The sequence below is a fragment of the Urocitellus parryii genome, chromosome 13 (genome assembly GCF_045843805.1).
Source record: "Urocitellus parryii isolate mUroPar1 chromosome 13, mUroPar1.hap1, whole genome shotgun sequence".
Taxonomy (NCBI): Eukaryota; Metazoa; Chordata; class Mammalia; order Rodentia; family Sciuridae; genus Urocitellus; species Urocitellus parryii.
In genome coordinates, this window is record NC_135543.1 from 55486301 (window position 1) to 55505420 (window position 19120).

At 38.4% G+C, this 19120-nt stretch overlaps 1 protein-coding gene across 1 annotated transcript in view; it reads right to left on the reverse strand.

Annotated features, from left to right (window-relative positions):
- Positions 1-19120, reverse strand: part of Lama1 (laminin subunit alpha 1) — a 144832-nt gene that overhangs the window by 17414 nt on the left and 108298 nt on the right. Inside the window, exons 41-52 of the mRNA XM_026408881.2 lie at positions 17046-17181; positions 16094-16187; positions 13930-14046; positions 12170-12352; positions 11716-11870; positions 10114-10257; positions 9344-9477; positions 8271-8421; positions 7003-7127; positions 2583-2733; positions 1544-1688; positions 879-1020 (exon numbers count right to left, since the gene is read on the reverse strand). Of these exons, the coding sequence (XP_026264666.2) occupies positions 879-1020; positions 1544-1688; positions 2583-2733; positions 7003-7127; positions 8271-8421; positions 9344-9477; positions 10114-10257; positions 11716-11870; positions 12170-12352; positions 13930-14046; positions 16094-16187; positions 17046-17181 (1677 nt within the window). The remainder of the gene's footprint in view (positions 1-878; positions 1021-1543; positions 1689-2582; positions 2734-7002; positions 7128-8270; positions 8422-9343; positions 9478-10113; positions 10258-11715; positions 11871-12169; positions 12353-13929; positions 14047-16093; positions 16188-17045; positions 17182-19120) is intronic.

The following is a 19120-nucleotide window of genomic DNA, read 5'->3' on the forward strand; positions in this document are numbered from 1 at the left end:
TATGAAAGAAAACCTTGGAACCTTGACTTTCTGGCTTTGGCTTATTTCACTCAGCATATGTTCTCCAGTTCTATCCATTTACCACAAATGATACAATTTTATCCTTTATGGCTGAGTAAAAAGCCATTGTGTATATATACACCAAATTTTCTTTATCCACTCATCTGTTCATGGGCCCCTAGGCTGGTTTCATATTTTAAAAACATTTTTTTGGCTTTAAAGAGATTATACTACTCTTAAAAAGTCTACAGAGGAGGATGCAGTGTGACAGAAAGAGGAGTGTCTCTATATACTGCAAGTTAACAATTTTTAGATGTACTAAAGGCAATAAGTAGAAAATCATTACATATTTCACAGAAGGCTTGCTTTACTTCTCAACTAATGTGGTATAGAGTACTTCAGATAAAAAAATGGGTTGTATAGATTGAGTTGTGTTCCCCCAAAGATGCAGCTGTCTTAACCCCCAATATCTGTGAATGTGACCTTATTTGGAAGCAGGATCTGTGCAGAGGTAATCAAGTTAAGATGAGGCTGTTAGGGTAGGTCATGTCAATAAGACTATTGTGCTACTATGAAGGAGCAACTTGGACACACAGGACACAGCAGAGGGAAGATGATGTGAAGTCATAGGTAAGATGCAATCTATAAGCTAAGGAGGGCCGGAAGCTACCAGAGTGGGGAGAATAGAACAGATCTGCTTCCGATGACTTTTGCAATCCTGGCCACACCTAGATTTCAGACTTATACCCTCCAGAACTGGGACAGAGTAAGTGTGTACTGTTTCAGCCACATAATCTGTGGTACTTTGTTATAGCAGCTCGGAAAACTAATGTGGTGAGGGATTAGGGACATAAAATTTCTGCAGTTTAATATCATACCTTACAACTCTTGACCAAGGCACTCCGCCTACATAAATCAGGTCCTTTTCTAGTCGATTGAGATCAGAAGATGGTCCTGGAGTTTCCCCTTGCTTGGTCTCCTTATCACTAGTGTCATATGCATCAATAACAGCTAGGAGTCCTAAAGGGAGATTAAAAGAAAGAGATAAAATAAAAATTGCTTTCTTCAGTAAAATAAAATGCAAACTTCGCTAAACAAATTGATTTACAAAGACATTCTTCTGAATTCTGCAAACCTGAACCAGCTTCTTGACTATTAAATGACGAGAGAAAATCCTCTTTATGAAGGTCAACAAATCCAGAATACACACTTTTAGATGATGGCAGTAGGTAGGTGGAAGAAAATAGAATTGGCTGGATTCTTAATTTCAATCAAGCATTTAATGTGAAATAAGGAAACCACAAACAGAATTATCTTATTCTTTCAACAATATGAGTCTCCTCTTGCTTAGCATTCCAAGGACAAGAATGGCTTTCAATTAGAGTGGCATTCAAGGATGTAGTCATGCCCCAGTGGGGTTATGGGCAGGAAAGTCACTCAAGTATACCCAGGAAACTAACATAGAGTAAAGACTGCTGACTTTGGAAAGATGTTTATTCTTATGTGAGCGACCAGCATCAGGTAAGTGCATCCATGTATCTACCTTGCTTCCGGTTTCTCTGGAAGGCAATTTTGTACCAGCTTCCATTGTTATACCGTCTGTCTGTCATAAGAACAAGAGGTCCTGAACCCAGGTCAACTGCAACTTTAACTCTCCCCTGGACCAGCTCGATGGACAAGAAGTCTTTCTGTAAGGAAGAGAACAAAATTCCTGAGAGCCATGTCTTCATCCCCAAACTTCCTTTCCCTTCAAGTTAGGTGTGGTGAACACCTTCTAAAGTCAAACCAGAAAGATTGGATCTCTCCCCATAACTAGAAGTCTACTCTATAAAACTAAAAAATGCCCTTCATGGCTTCCTAGAACACACCCCAAATATTAATGAACACTATTCACTGCTATCAAAATCCACAATTCAGTAAGAGATCTGGATTCTTTGTGTCTTTTTCATTTAAAAATGACAAATGGGCCATTTCTAAAAATAAACCTTGAAGAATGAGAGACAAAGATGACTAACAATGAGATTGCAAAGGGCAACATGAAGTCCTATGGATGGGATTCAAAGAAGGCCACTGTGGTCACAATGAATGCAAGAAAGTATTTGGAACTAAAATTTAAGAATTAGCTTTTAATTGCTGTCTACAATGACTGGAAAGTGTGTTTCTACTTGGTGTTATTCTGCATTTTCCAAAGGTTCTTCATGAGTTTGTATTAATACAATAAATAAATGATATTAAATGGAAAAACTGTATGAAATACATGTGTTTATATTATATCAGTTTGTTAGCAAATCCTCATCAAATAAATAATCTTGCAGCAATTTAAATATACATACAAAGAGGGCTCAGTGCCCCCATAGACTCTTTATTACTATTATTAAGGTACACTGGGGATTTATTCCAGGAGGCGCTTTTCACTGACCTACATTCCCCAGCCTCTTTTATTTATTTATTTTTATTTCAAGACAGGGTCTCACTAAGTTGCTGAGACTGGCTTTGAACTTGGGATTCCCTTGCTTCTGCCTCCTGAGTCACTGGGATTACAGATATGCACCACCATTTCCAGCCGCCCTGTAAACTCTTACAGTGCCATTTGAAGCCAGGTAGAGAAGAAGACCATTAGGTGAGAAGGTACTAAAGAGCATGATGATCTGAGTCACAGTGGCCCGGAGCGTCTTCTCTACAACAGAGTATCCACTCCCGTCAAAATGGAAGGAAGAGTCTTCATTCTGGGGGCTGCAAAAGAGAAGAGATGAAATACTACCCATTTTCAGGAGGGGAAAGAGCACAACAGTTGGAGCTACTAAGTTTTCCTTCTTCCAAATCATTTTTTTGCAGAATCATGGTAGAGTTATTATTTCCATTATTTAATAACAAGTATAAACCACAATATAGGCAGAGCTCCGCAATCTAAAAAATCTGAAATCTAAAATGCTCCAAAATTTGAAAATTTGAGTACTTATATACTTCCACAAATGGATAATTCCACACCGTGAAATGGCTTCACGCCCCCCCCCAAATTATTTAAAATGTTGTATAAAATGACTTTCACACTGTGGTATAAGGTGTGTATGAAACATAAATGAATTTCCTGTTTAGACTTGGGTCCTACCCCCATGATATCTCATTATAGATATGCAAATATTCCAAAATCTGAAAAAATTCTAAATCCAGAACACTTCTGGTCTCAAGCATTTCAAATAAAGGATGCTCAACCTGCATCTGAAAATATACTCGCCATGAGATTATGCAAGACAAATGTCCAGGCGCTTCATAATGAAAAGAAAGTTAAGGTAGGCAGAGTTCACTGCAGTAAAAAGAAATTTCTTCACAGGAGGATAATCCTACAAATATTTCTGCTTGTCAAAGACATAAGTTTGTTTGTTTGCCCTAATTTCCTTCAATGTCCTTTTTTACTTCTGGTGCTTTCAGAATAGTTTTTATATAGGATTTTATTTCTCTCTGCTGGTTAAAACCAACACTAGGTAAACTGGATTGCAATGAAAAACAAATATGTGCCTGTGTCCTGGAAGGATAATTTTTGCAAAGCATCGTTGACATCCTCAAAAATCTGCAGGATGAGTCTAAAGCCCTGGATCATATTGAGGTGGATGTGCGGATTTCTAGAGTTATACAAAATGGCCCAGAGCGCTTCTCAGACCAGTGTGTTTTGTCCCACCCTCACCCCCCTGCCTGACATACCTCAAAAGGCTGATTTGACTCACTATTCAATTACAAAGTAATTAATTTGGATGTATCATAATTTTGTTTCTATCAAAAATAGTTTTTCTGGAATATAATAGGTCTTGAGAGTGGAACTTGGATGATAATGGTTTTTAGTTATGACTTTGGGCTTTGCCCAGTTGAGAGTATATCAACAAGCCTCACCTCCACCTCTCCAAGCAGGGTTGTATATATAACCAGTGAAATTGTTTCCATCGATGAAAAAGCAAAACAAAACACCTCAAGGTTTTATGAGACCTCAGGTTTCACATTTATTGCTACCTGCAGTCGTGACTTTTCTAAAAATTTCCATCTTGCAATTTCTTTTATACCTGAAACTATGGTTTAGTTCTTAAATGTGCGGCTTTCTAGAAGCATGTTCCATTGCTCTACTTCTTGGCCAATTAGCTTCATGTGATTAAGAACACAAACCCTAGAACCAGACTACTGGGGATCAAATCCCAACCAGTCAAAGGCCCAGCACAGAGGCTAACTGATCTGTATCAAAGTCAGCCATGCAAGCTACTATACTACTGTGATAGCCACTCTTAACTAATACACAGATTATTCATGTTGATTAAATACAAGGTTTATCCACATTTACTTCAATGAGAAATGTTAGAACCAGTGGTTAATTCTGTAGTAACCTTTAAGCATTTCAGAGAGTAGCTGGGTATGGTGGTATACGCCTATATAATCCCAGCTGTTTGAGAGGCTGAGGCAAGAGGATTACAAGTTTGAGGCTAGACTGGGCAACTTGGTGAGATCTTGTCTCAAAATAAAATTAAATTAAAATTGGGGCTTAGAATTTAGCTCAGTGGTAGACTACTTGAACAATATGTGCAAGGCCCCTGGGTTCAATTCACAGTACCACACACACACACACAAAAAGAATTTAAGAGACTATTTATAATTATAAACATGCTAATACTATGTAAGGAGGTATAGTAATATATTCAAAGAAGAACAAAGAAGCAATTCCAGATGTACTATTTTAAAAAGAACTTGGGGGTCAAGTAAGTTTGGGTAATGCTGCAACTCTGGCGTCGTCCTGGGACAGGGGTGTCCTGCATGTTAGCATCTTAATAATTAATGGCTCTGACAGCTTCATAGCAAAGAAATATGTTTGACTTTTTTTAACTCAGAGTTTCCCAACCACTTATGATCAGTACACATTCTATAATGCTACTTTAAAAAAGGACTATCTATTCGTATCCTACCAAGCTAGTATTATCTTCGAACATATATTTTGGAATCCTTGGTCAATAAAGCCCAAGAACAGCCAGCTGATTTGTGAGTACCCAACAAAGCATGGTTATTAAATCCAGGGTTGATTGAGCCCGTGAGTCCACTTGGCCTTTACAGCTCAGCTGGGTGGCCAGTCCTGCATCAGAAAAACCCCTGAATTAACATCAGAAGGACAGCAGCATCCCCTGACCTCGCAAGCTCATCCTTCAAAGGCTGTGTGTAGCGGGGGATCTGGTAGGAGAGCAGGTGTCTCAAGAACAAACCCAGAGGCCACATAGAGAACTGACCTCCTCACCTTAACAAAAGAGAAGAGCCAGCACCATCATTAAGTTCACTCCAGGCTGCAGTCTAAGGTCACTGCTTTAAAAGTAACTCTGATGAAAACAGGGGATCACGTAACAGCTAACGCAGGAGAACGTGTTCAATATTAGAAATATCCCATCTCTGCTAAAACTCTCTAACAGTGAGGTTAATGATGTGGGGTCAGTGGAGGGGACATACTCTAAGGGTTGTGATGCTTTTCAGATTCGAATTATTAAATTGCTGGGAAAACTTCCTTGGTAGACCCAGAGCTTAAGAAAAAAATGATGGACCAGAGTCTGGACACTCCTGTGCATTCCACTAAAGTTCTAGAGCATTATTACCATCCTATAAGTTTGAAGTGTTTTATTTAAAATCATATTTTGCAATTTCAAAGCCTTGGTTTCTTCTAACATTCACTATTGAGAAAATACTCCTGACACATTTATCTAGAAAGGAATATACCACTGCAGGCAGACCAGTGAGGAACATCAGGGAGGGGTATCAAACGTAGAAAATATTTTCACATACACGATGCTGTATATTCATGGTAATAATTCTGGGTGGTGCGTAAGATAAGCATGATTATTATTTTTCTTTTCTGAAATAAGAAAAGAAACCTCAGTGAAGTGAAAACATTACCCAAAGTTTCCTAGAGAAATTTGATGGGAGACCTGGATAGTAACCTGTGAAAATTTAGATTCCAAACCCAATGTCCTTTTTAAGTCCTAAAGCTGCTGTAACCAAGATTCTGTGTATGTATAAACACACACACACACACACACACACACACACACACACACACACTTTCCCCTAGTGCTAGGAATTGAACCCAGGGCCTTGTGCACACTAGGCAAATGCTCTACCACTGAGCTACATCTTGGCCCTGGTCAGAATTTTTAAAGCAAGCTAAGCTGGGTGGAGGGGTGGAGTAGCAAATAAAAGGTTTAAATTACAAAATCCCGTGCTCTGAGCGAGGTGAGAAAGCAGACACGACAATGAGAAAATGAAAACCTAACCCCAAATTCAAGCTGCTTCTGACTGATCTTGTCATGACTCACTGTTAATTACAGATATCTATCTGGACAGAGGCAGCCATTATGTGAGAGAAGATATTTGATGTGATCCATTTTTCTAATGTCAAAAGACAATCTATTGTCTTGACTCTTAATGTACTAGAACACAGGTTTTATATACTTTAGGGAATACAATCATTTTTGTTATGAGGAAGCAGAGTTGAACTGGTAAGATTTATAATCCTTTCAATTATATCAGCTTACACAAAAAGATGTTAGCTGTTCTTCATTTCCAAATGCATTTTATTCCTAAAATTATAGAACTCGGTTAGCAATAGGAATGTACTTGTCTATAAAAATCAACTGCATACACACAAAATATTCTCTTCCTTGGAGGTATTTTTAGAATAAAAATGCACAGTGATTTACCCAAGATTTAACTGTGTCTCTCTGAAACAGAAAGTTGTTTGAGAAGATATCTGAAATTTCTAGATTTTATGATCTAGGTTCAAAACATACAAGACAAGAAAAGCAAAAAGAGCACTTCTTTTTAAGTGTTTAAAAATAACATGCTGCTATGAGCAAATAATCTACAACATATCCTTTGTAATAAGAAGATCCATATCATAAACTCCTTTCATGCTTGATGCATGTGTAAATTCTTTAAGCAGTTCTCAGATGTAATAATGTGTGCAACTGAGGGGACATATTATATTACCTTGAGAAACAGCCATCGCACTCGCCCTCCCTTTCCACGTAGTTCCAGAGGCCAATGGATTTGCCATTCAGGAAGGCTTCTCCCATGCAGCCTTTAAAATGAGTCACCTTCACTGCAGAAGATTTCTAATGCAAACAAACACAACCCCCATATAGTTGGCACAGAGCATTTGATGCTTCTCCCTGAAGTTCAAGTTTAATAGATGCAAATTCTGAGAGAATCCCATTCATAAAAATGGCCCGTGTGGCATCACTGGATTTCCCTCCAGTTGGGAAGTGGCATCCTAGAATGAATGACAACTGGACAGGATCTTAAAGATCACCCCCATTACTAGTGATGTCAGGAGGAAAAGAGAAGTCTGGAGGATAGGAGATAAAATAGCATCCGTAGATATTTGCTGAAAAACTTACAAAAAGGCTATTTTAAAATCAAGACCTACGTGACTGGGGTCTATGTTTCTCCAAAGAAGGAAATACATAATTGATATTTTGATTATACTAAAATACCTCAAGGACACTCAATGCCTTACCCGGGATTGGGCAGAGGGCTGACTTCCTTAAATGTATAAATCTAAGTAAATTTCTAGATAATAGCCACTCTTCGGTATCCCTCTCTTGGGACCCCCTCCTCTTTGAGAGCTCTACTTTCTATTACTCTAATAATTTCTGTTACTTTGCCATCATCTGTGTGTCTGTGAATTTTATTCTTCAAATTAAAGAGACAAAGCACCCAAATCCATGCTCCATGGTAGATTAGGGTTACTGGAGAAAAGCCCCTTTTATCGAAGGCAAGGAAACTGAGATCCAAAGAATGTGGTTGGTAGTGAGGGACCATCTGGAGCTGAGACCTGTCCTCCTATGCAGAGCACTAAGACCAACTAATATGACTCTATTTGGTGAGAAGATACTAATTCAATCAAACAAAGAAACACCAGCTCACCCAGGAAACACCAGTTAGTATTTGTCTCCTCTAGATTTAGACTAGAGATGACAGAAATTAATACAGAACATTGGATTTCTTATTTCATTATTGGAAAAGAAGTCAAACAGCAAATTTGGTTTCTTTTCCATTGACACTAGTGATTAAGCATGATCCTTTACCCACAAAACTGGCCCAACTCTGCAGCTGAGCTGTCCTGAAGCAAAACAATAAAAGTAGAAAAATCTTCATCTGCTTGGGATATATTGAAAAAAATTAAGCATGGTATTATTTATACACAGGTGAAAGTGGCCAATCCACCCTGTTCAAACAAACTTTCAGAATGTTACCTTGATTTGTCCCCCAAGTCCTCCAACAAACATTAGTGTTGAATTGTTTACATCCAGCACATTAGCCATTCCAGGGGATTTACTTGTTTTCATTGGTGGCTTTTGAGTTGAGCTCATTTCCTTTACACTCAATGAACCAACGTTTCCAAACCTGAGGGTCACACAATTGCAAAAGGGACTTTCAGAATCTCTTGTCATCACACAGGTATCCACATCTCTCTCACACACAGCCCCCTGCTTCTCTCCAGACCCGCAGCTAATCTCCCTGCTTCCAGTCTTGCCCAGTCCACCTGTAGTTTATTCCCCAAGATCTTGTAAAAAAGAGTTGTGTCATTGTGTTGCTTCCCTATTTAAAGCAGTCACAGATGAGTTAAACCACATTTGCATACAATTCACTCCCCTTCAATATGGCACCATTTTTTTTTTTGTAAAAAATGAAGAAAAAGATTCCAACAACAGAACATCAATAATAAACATAATGTTACAGAAAAGTGGAAAGAAATATACAGCTAAAGCTGCTCAGAATTAGTTACTCTGGGAGGAGACTTTCAAATGAAGAAGTTTGCTTGCGTTTGAACTAAAAAATAATTTATTGATGCTATATGGGACTCACTGATACATATCTGTACATGCTCACAATGGAACAATATCATTTGGTTGCATCTGAATTTTAGGAAAATATAATTCCAATGGCATCTTCATCATCTGTTCTCTTCTACCCACATGCCACCACCAGATCCATGAAATTTCTTTCAGGGTATATTTTACTCCTCTCTACTGGAGAGGACTAAATATTTTACTAGGTTAGCTGTCTTGGATTTAGAGTTTCTATCAGTTATAAAAATATTCCAAACTTCTAAAGTTTTTCTTCTTTCAATAGTTGTTTTGGTAACAAAATTTATTTCATCTGTAATAAAAAAAAAATTTCTGTAGTTAATCTAAGCCAAGTATTGATTACTATCTGACTTTCCAGAAGTTTCAAAGTCTATTCATTACATGATGTTGCAAGCATGTGATTACTTATAAGATACGGTTTAAATATAAGGGATGCTCCAAGGAACCCTCCCTGCTACCTGGTTGCATGGATGCTGTACCACTGGTTGTCATCAATGGGAAAGTCTGGAAATTCCAACCGTGTGGACCCAGAGCCCACGTCCCAGAGGAAGGCCACTTTCCCCCGTCGCATCTCCACTGCAAGGAAATCAGACTAGGGGGCAGGACACAAGGGGGATGAGTTTACACACTGATAATCTGCATGACCACAAGAACACTTTAAAGAATGAATTCTTACAGCTTTTTCTCTACTGTTTAAAAAATAAAAACAAAATGGCTATCTATTTTAGCAGTGCTGGGGACGGAAAACAGGGCCTTGACATGCTAGGCAAGCAGCTCTACACTAGCTACATACTCAGCCCCAAGAGGCTATGGTCTTTTGTCAAGTTTCTTTCCATAGGCAATTACTTTTGTAGTTTATTTTATTTTATTCTTGGTCCTGGGTATTGAACCCAGGGTACTTTACCATTGAGCTACCTTCCCAGCTCCCCACTCCCCCCTCCCTCCTTTTTAAAAATTTGAGACAGACTCCCCCCCCCCCCCCACTGCCCCAAGCTGCTCAGGCTGGCCCTGAACTTGTGACCTTCTTGCCTGAGCCTCCCAGGGAGATGGGATCACAGGTGTGTGCCACTGCACCCTGCTGCTGTTTCTAATCTAACACTACCATTTTAGTAAAGCGTGTTACCTGTGGGAAAATTAATGGTTTCATGAAAATCCTATTTTTCCATTAAAAAAGTATTGATTAGGGGAATTCAAACATTCACAAATATCTAATGCTGCTCTCACTTACACTGGTGCTGCTACCAAGGTAGAAAAGCAGGTTGTCGGGTTCAGGCGTCTTAACATTCAGTGTCAAGGTGTTGTAGTTACTAGAAGAAACCTGAGGCTGGTAGGCCCGGATACAGTCTCTGTCAGCAGCCACAGCAACTTTAATCTGCAGTAGGAAGAGAAAAGTGTCCCCATTGATTAGTGACCCAGTGGCAGCTCTCCAGCAGGTCAAAAGTATGATTTCAATTTTCACTGTAAGTTTCCTCTCTTGGTGACATAGAAGGCTTTGGGTTTCATAAAGTGAGGAATCAGACTTTGGTGAAAATTATTTTATTTGGTCAAATGATTAACCATGGGAAAGCCAGTTAAATGATTTTTTAAAAAAGAATTTAGCCTTTATTTTTTTTTATTTATTTGCTTTTTATGTGGTGCTGAGGATTGAACCCAGTTCCTCACCCGTGCTAGGCAAGTGCTCTACCACTGAGCTACAACCCTAGATTTTTTAACAGGATATTTTATATACGAAATTGTCTTGCTCAAATGAGACAGTAAGGTCCTTAAAGACAAGAACCTTATGACCTTGAATCTTTCCACTGACCCACAGAGGATATTTGATGACCATTTGTCAAATAAATGGAAGGGAAATATATTTCTTCACTCAGTAAATATTCATGGAGCAAGTGATGCACTTACCAATTAACAATTTCTCCAACTAACAATTATTCCTGGGTGTCTTAACCTTAAAGATCCTTAGTTTGTATTAATCATGGTGTTTGGAATCATCCCTTGGACTTAGATTCCCTTAGCAACTCTCACTAGAACAGGTGGAAGCCAGAGCTCATGTAAACCTGAGTCCCTTTTCCAACAGTGAAGACTCTGGATAGGAAACAGAGCCCAGAGCTCCTTCTCCTTGCCTGGAAGCTGAAACTGGATTAACATGAAGACCAGAGGTCATGTTCATCCTCCGTAAAGGCCCATGAGCACCGTTGCACATATTCTCGAGAATCTTATTATTTGCCTGAAACATCTCTTTAGAGGACAGCCAGCACTGTGTGCCATGAATGGCTATCAAACATTTTATCAGCTTTGAACTTCTCCAGGTGTCAATATTTGAGGCCTTTAGTGATATGGATTTGTGTAGCACTTATGTGTACACAAACTTTTTTCTCAAGACTCCAGTAGGATGAGGCCCACGCTGCACATTCTCAAAAGCACTTGGGTTATTAAACTTAAATTGGCAAAATGAAGCAACAGCATCAAATGCAACCAATGAAACTGAGAGTGATATCAACGCCTTAGATGTAATGTCTTCTCCACCATCTAGCTTAATGGTTACCAAGCGAGGCTATAATCATAAATCTTCATAAATATATGCAGGTTGCTAGAAATCTTTTGGAACATTCTGTAGCAAAGCAGAACTCAGAAGAAAAATTCTACTTATTGGCTTTAAATATACTAAGACAAGGTTAGCAAGAAGCTGGGGTTATTGAGTTCCAAGTCTGCAAGTTCTAGGGAGGCTGGGGTGACTGAGAGCCAAGTCCACAGGAATTCTCTGGAACCTAGTGTTGCCAACAGCCTGGGCTACAGGGGTGTGGGGCATTTCTGAGGGCCCCACTCAACTCACAGAAGCTGCTTGTCTCCGTGCCTGGGTGATCAGCAGTCTAATTTCTGATAAATTTCTGCTCAGGTTCTCCTGTAACGTCTTCAAAGGCTTCAGCCGATCAAATAAAAGGTTGGCTTGTGTTTCCATGTCTTTAACTTTTCTTCCAGCCAACAGGGCTAACAAATACAAGGAAGTGAAGGATGGCAAGAGAGTTGGGGAGGAGAAAAGAAGATAAATTATTCATTAGTCATGCACTGGATAAAACAGAATATCCTAATAATCCATCCTTGAAATTTGGAAAATATATGAAAAATACACTGGCCATAAGCACTCCCCCAAGGCCCTTCTCCTTCTCTGCAAATGCTAATCCGGGTGGTAGCACATTTTTCTCTTTTAGGAATGCTGCTTGTGAACAGGGCACCATTATACGTCAAGCCAGCAGACTTTCAAAACCAGAGGGAGACCCCTGGCGTACTGGTCACTGTGGAGTCTTGCAGAAGTTCATTCGTCTCTTGCAATGTGGTGTTCATCCTGGACAGGCCAGTTGAGGTGTTAAACAGCTTCTGGCTCAGTCCCATGACATCCTTCAGTGTACTCAGTGCACTCTGGTTGGCAGACATGGCTAGCTCTTTGGTTTTGGTTCCTTTGACTCTCACACCTAAAATGAAAGAATATTCAAGCATGCAGTCAGGTGAAGACACACTGAGAAAAGTGTAAAACTACCACAAATGTCATTATTACTCGGAAAGGTGAAGACACACTGAGAAAAGTGTAAAACTACCACAAATGTCATTATTACTCGGAAACATGTTATGGTAATTTTCTTGATTATTAAACAAAACTACTTGTTTTTCATGGCAAATATTAAGACTCCCTATCATATGCTCTAGTGCATCCATGTAGGGACACATGATATAATTTGGGTAAAAATCCTCTGGAATATGATTTTAGTATACAATTGATCACAAAAACAATGAATGGCCCTGTTGTAGTTTCTTATGTAGTAGATAGAACTTCTCTATTTGTCCCCTTCTCTAGCATGTCCGTCTCATCTTTATTAAACATATTCTTTATCCACATCCTTCCATATTGCATAAGAAAATTCTTGAACTTAAGTCTGTGGTCCAGGGCTAGAAAAAGTGGTATCTGCCCACAGCACAACATGACCTGGCTGCTTGAAATAACCCCAGAATAGAGATAAAATGGCCACTAAAGGTAATGCAGGATCCAGCGATTCAAGAAAGATCTGTGAGGATTTTTATTTATTTATTTATTATTTTTTGGGGTGCACGGCAAACACTCTACCAACTGAGCTATATCCCCAGCCCTGTGAGGATTTTTAAAAAGGCACTATTATGCATTTTTAAAATGTTTAATTAATGTGGGGCAAAATAATTCTAGAAGAAACTTCATAAAAGTATATAACTATTCTGAAGATTGGTCTTACAACTTTTCTGTAAGTTTGAGTTACTTTCAGAGAAAGAGTATATATATTATTATCCTTGAAAAAAAAAATTGTAAAGGAAAAGGAAAAAGAAATGTCCAGAACAGATAATGTTCCACTGATTCAAGGTGAGAAGTTAAGACCAGCATACAGGGAGCTATAGAGGCAGAAGTGTCTAGTGAGAATTAAAAAGAATGCATACACAGAATAAAAGAGAAGTTTTATGGTAAAGTAGCACATTGCAGCACTTTAAAAAATTATCCTCTTTAAAATTGTAAAATGAGTCCTGAATTTCCAAACCATCAATATTAACATGATCAATGGGCCTATTTCTGAATGTTGATTGCCTCAGGAAGGAAGATTACCAGGCAAGAATTCTTTCATTCTCCCCATTTGTAATGAATCTGGCATCCCCTCCCAAAGTCAGGGAAAAACATACGCTATTTTCTTTACTTATTGATCTCCTTGCATGACCCTTCTTTAACCTACGCATGTGTCAAACACACTTTCAAAGTAAGCAATTAACATGGTAGTATAGTCTCTACCGCTTTATAGTATAAAGTTTCTAAGAATATAATTCTAGTATTTCAGTGCAGGTATTCTGAGGTTATTTTAAAAACACCAGTGGATCTTCTTTTCCAATTAATATTCATTTGAAAATATAAATTTCATCCATCTCAGTCTCATTTTTAAGCTTGGGCTCCTAATCAGACTTGGGGCAGGACTCATGCCTCTGTGTAATGCTTTTACAGGAAAATATTAATTAAAACAAGGAACTCCTCTCTACTTACCTTCAGGAATTGCTCTAAGTATCAAGAGTGATGCATTGGTCTGTCTAGTAATTTCATCTGTGTTCTCTTGAAATCCATTTGCTCTGTGTCTCAATTTACTCAGCTTCAAAGTAATACCTATTTAAAAGAGGAAGAGTGCTCCTTTTTAGGTTAGCCTTCTAAGAAGCTGCCCAGACAATAGCTTTATCATTTCCAATCCATCTATAGAATCAATAGGTTTCTAAATACACCCCAATATTGAATGTTTTCCCAGAATTATAGAAATTAAGAGTGTGTTTTTAGCTGGCTTGATCAATTTTCTCCTTTCCTTGAAGTCGTTCTCACCAATATTTTTTCTTTCATTTCTTGCTCCATGGTGAGCTCAAGGGTGAAGAAATGTTCACATCACTGTCTCCATCACCCACTAACTTCCTTTCTGCTCCTGAATCTTGGCCACTTCTCTTTCTCTAGGTTGTTAGATCCCCCTGGGGCTCCTCCCTGGGAATTCCTTCACATTCCCCCACCGGCTTCCCCACCAGTTCTCTGCTCCTTTCTGTTCCCCCCTGACCCCGAAGCTGGGCTTTCCCTCCTTCAAGTCTCATCAGCCCTGTTTAATCAAAGCTTTTACTTTGAACATTTCTGTTCATAACACACAATCACACTGGATTTTGAACACGCGGTTGAAACGACATTTTAATTGCCAGGAAGTTCATCATTTCATGGGCTGTGAAGTTGCTTAACCTGTGTCAGTGGAAACCAAGGCTCATCAATATGGATGCTGGAGTTTGTGACTGAGCATTATGCATTATTTATACTGTGAGATGACAGCATAAATTCTAAGTTGTGTTAGTCACCAGAGAAACAAGAAAAAACTCACATAACCAAGCCCTTGGTTCAGAAAACTATGAAAGATCCAGTAATTATTTGGAAATAATCTGAAAAAGCTATTAGCTTTGTGCATGGCCCACTGCTATACAGAAAGCCTGGATATTTTTTTTTATATTAAAATATGCTAAGGTAAAAAGCACATGATATGTGTTAGCATCCACATATCAGAGAGAACATTTTGGCCTTTGGTTTTTTGGGACTGGCTTATTTCATTTAGCATGATAATAGTCTCCGCTTCCATCATGCTAACACACAATAACAGTGGGGAGGGAAGAATAGAAGTTTGTTGGATTAGACCAAAGGGAATGAAGGTAAAGGAGAAGGGATGGGTATAGGAAAAACAGTAGAATGAATCGGACATAGCTTTCCTGTGTTCATATAAGAATACACGACCAGTAAAACTCTGCGTCACATACAATCACAAGAATGAGAAATTATACTCCATGTATGTATAATATGTCAAAATACACTCTATTGTCATGCATCTCTAAAAAGAACACATAAAAAAATCATGGAATTCTTGGGGAGAAACAAAAACAAGGCAACTACTTTGTTTTTTAAAATGTGTAAACCCTTCATCCGTCCTTATGAATGTATACCTGGGATGTAATAAGTGAATTTGTTGCTTATCTCAAATGAATATTTCATTTTTAAGGAAAAAATTAAAAATCACATTATATGTTATCAAAAATGTATGCCTATGTAGTTTCTCTTACACAATAGGTTCTTGCTGCCATTTTTTGTTATACTTATTGGATGGACAGCTCTTACATATGATAAATAATTGCTTCTTGAAGTAATTATAATAAAAACTAAATTACATGGTTTTTTAAATTGATAAATCAATTATTATTTAATTCAGTGGTTGTTTAATGAGAATCTATCATGAAGCTAGTAACATGATACTAGCCCTGCCAGAAAGGCAAGAGAAGTACCAAAAATAATGTATCTCTTCAAGGAACTGAGAAATAATGAATCAAATAGAGAAGCACTTGCAAGCAATGAGAACTTAACCAACTCTAGGAAGAACAGAGAAGGCTCTAAGCTCAAGCAATAAATGAAGGATTTGGTCAGCAAGGAAGGCTGTATAATGGTGGAGCAGGCAAACTCCAAAATGTGATATTGCTAGAATAAAAGACAAAATTATACAAGGTCCAGATGACAGGGAACTGGAATATTCATGTGACAAAGAAATGTGAAGCTTCACATTACTCCAGGAAATGAGAACCCAGAATGTTCTTTGAGATGCTCAGAGATGTGTCTTCTTCACTCTGCTTTATCCAATTAATACACTGACCTTGGTGCTTTCTGTTGAGGTTGTTGCTTTCGCTTAGAAACCTGGCACTGCGCTGCAGAGCTGCTGTCCCATTAGAAAGGAGGGATTCTGAGAACTGAAAAACAGAACAACTTAAACCTGGTGACCACAGGGCAGTGTGGAATCCTGCTGGGGGCAGAGAAAGCCACCCTGTAAGAACAATCTCTAGTGAGAGCCTCCTTTGCAAACAAGAATGTCAACCAGAGAACAGGAGGGACCATTCAGTATGAGGGAGAAACAGGAATACATTTTTAAATGTATAAAAGAGGACAGCCATTATAAAAAAAGATTTTCACTGGGCTTGGTGGCATATCTCTATAATCCCAGCAACTTGGAGCCTCAGCAACTTAGTGAGATCCTGTCTCAAAAAAGAAAAAGGAAAAAAAAGGAGCTGGAGATAAGGCTCTGGCATTGAAGCATCTGAGTTCAATCACCAGCACCAAAAAAAAAAAAAAAAAAAAAAAAAAAAAAAAAAAAAAAAAGATTTTCACCACAAGTAAAGAAACATGTGTCACATAGATATCAGGTGATGTTATTGTTTTTAATCATAAGGAATAGTGAGATTTTCCTTATTTCTTCAGTCCTAGTCTCTAGTGTTCAAAAAGAAGTACTTATGACTGTTAAAAATTTATAATGAGCTGGGCATGGGGGCATATGTCTTAGTCCCAGCTATTTGGGAGGCTGAAGCAAGAGATACTCTTGAGTCCTGGGCTTTGAGACTAGCCTGGGCATAGCAAGACCTTGTCTCTTAAAAAAAATCAATTTAAATCAAAATGTGTATCCTATGATAACAGAAGTCATTAACAGATTCCACCAGAAAAGAATGTGAGTATATATTCGAGCCACTAAGTCTTTACTCAAGATCCTTCTAGAACAACCTCCCCTAGTGCCCAGAAAAGGAAGGCATACCCCGAAGCCTCAGAGCATTTCTTACCAGGCTGGTCTCACCCACAGTCCTGTGAGCATCGTTGGCCAGTTTCTCTGATTCTTCTGTGAGGCTCTGAAGGTTGTAGTGGACATGAGCGGCACTGGTGGCATTCAGGGTCACATGTCTGACATTTTTAAGGTCACTATCAAATCAGCATATTTAGAGATGTTATGATACACTAAATCAAATTTCTGGATTCACACGAAAATTATAAGTGCCCACTATTCTTGGAAGCCTCCTAGTTCCCTTCTCCTTAGGAAAGCATGGATTCTCCTTCAAATCCTCATTGTCACAGTAGCTCAGAATTGTTCTCTAATTAAAACCAGAAGAAGAGATTATTGCTGTTTCCTTAGACAAACATTCCATCACTTTCAAACAGCTGCCCTCCACATTCCCTGAGCTCTGTTTAACTCTTTGCTTATGCTTAGGGACCCCTACTTATCTGTGTTGGTGATAATCTCTCCTACAAGGCACTTGCTAATTGTCAAAAAGTTTTCCTACACACATAAGGATGCTGGATCTCCTCCCTCAAATGGCACTCAAAGGCTGATGAAATTCAATAGAGATGTCGCAGGAAGATCAGATAATATTTCAATCAGCTGAACTCCATTCTAACAAGTGGGCCAATCACTTAGGAATCTGTCAGCTGGTAATGGCGCAACTTCATCCAGCTCTATCTAGACAATGAAATCTGACAACTGGTACATCGTTTCTGAGTAACTCACTTCATTTTCTTTCTAAGGTAATTGAGTTGGGCGAGTCCCAGGCCAGACATTACCAGTTATCTTCTGTTACTATTTGATTGGCAAAATCAGGTGACTTATAAATAAAAGCTAATAAAGTTATGTAACTCTGTGTATCATACAAAATTGCTTCTACTACTCTTATACTAAGTAATAAAGTAATAAATATTTTGTTCTAGTGATTCTTAGAGTCACAATATCTTTTTTCACTTCTGGGAGATGATAAAAGATGATAAAAAGTGTGAAGCACAGTATCTAATTCCATTTTCTACGATTGGTTCCTATGGCATGTGCTTGAAGCTGCTATCCATCCATGAGCTCACGATTTACACATTAGTCTCATATTGTTTTTGCTCACGATTTACACATTAGTCTATCTTATATTGTTTTTGCTCACAATTTATACATTAGTCTATCTTATATTGTTTTTAATTGCTTTTGTTGTGAGCTAATCTCTCATGGCAGCAGTTCCTAAATGCGGAGATATTTACTTTTCCCCTTCCATAGAATACACTCCCACACAAACACATACAGGTACCCACCTATCATTTTAAAGAAAAAAAAATGTACCAATTAATACCCAGGATTGTGTGAATGACCTGTAAGACCTAAAACATTGGCTTCTACATTTGCTGCATGTTAGAATTAATGAAGCATCTTTAAAACAAATTACAAAGACCAGTCCACATCCCAAAGAACTTAAGTGACACTCTTGAGGGAGGGAAGACAAGGGACAAAGGCTTCGATGTTTTATGAAGTGCCCAGGTTAGCCTGATGTGCAGATGAGTTTGGGAACCATTGGCTGACACTTGTGTTTCTGGTTTAAAGGCATTTTTAACTAAATGAGCACATATTTAATGAACATCCCAAAATGTTAAGTTAAAATTAAAGTTTTGTGTTACAATGGCAGCCCTTCAGGCAGTAGGAAATAATTGGAAGTGGATCTATCAAGCCTTGGAAAAAAGACCACTGACACTTTTATAGGTGCAGTGTGAGCATCCCTTCCATTCAACTCAGTTCCCAAAAGGCAAGATCTGTATAGAAATTAATATTCTTATGCAACCCGCATGCATCCTAACAAAGATCTGAATACTTAGTAGGTGCTTACAAAAACCTCAGTAACTTGATATTATAGTATACTATTTGTTTCACTTCTATTTCCGCCTCTGTTTGCATTTTCCCATCATGCTGGTGGTAAACTACAAGAGCAGACATAAGAGGAAATCTGACTTATGGCATAAATAAAACAGGAGTCCTTATTTTTACACAAAGAGACAAGAATGATTCACCCCTGCGATTGAAATAGCTGTCGTTATTCTAAGCAATGGGCCACTACTT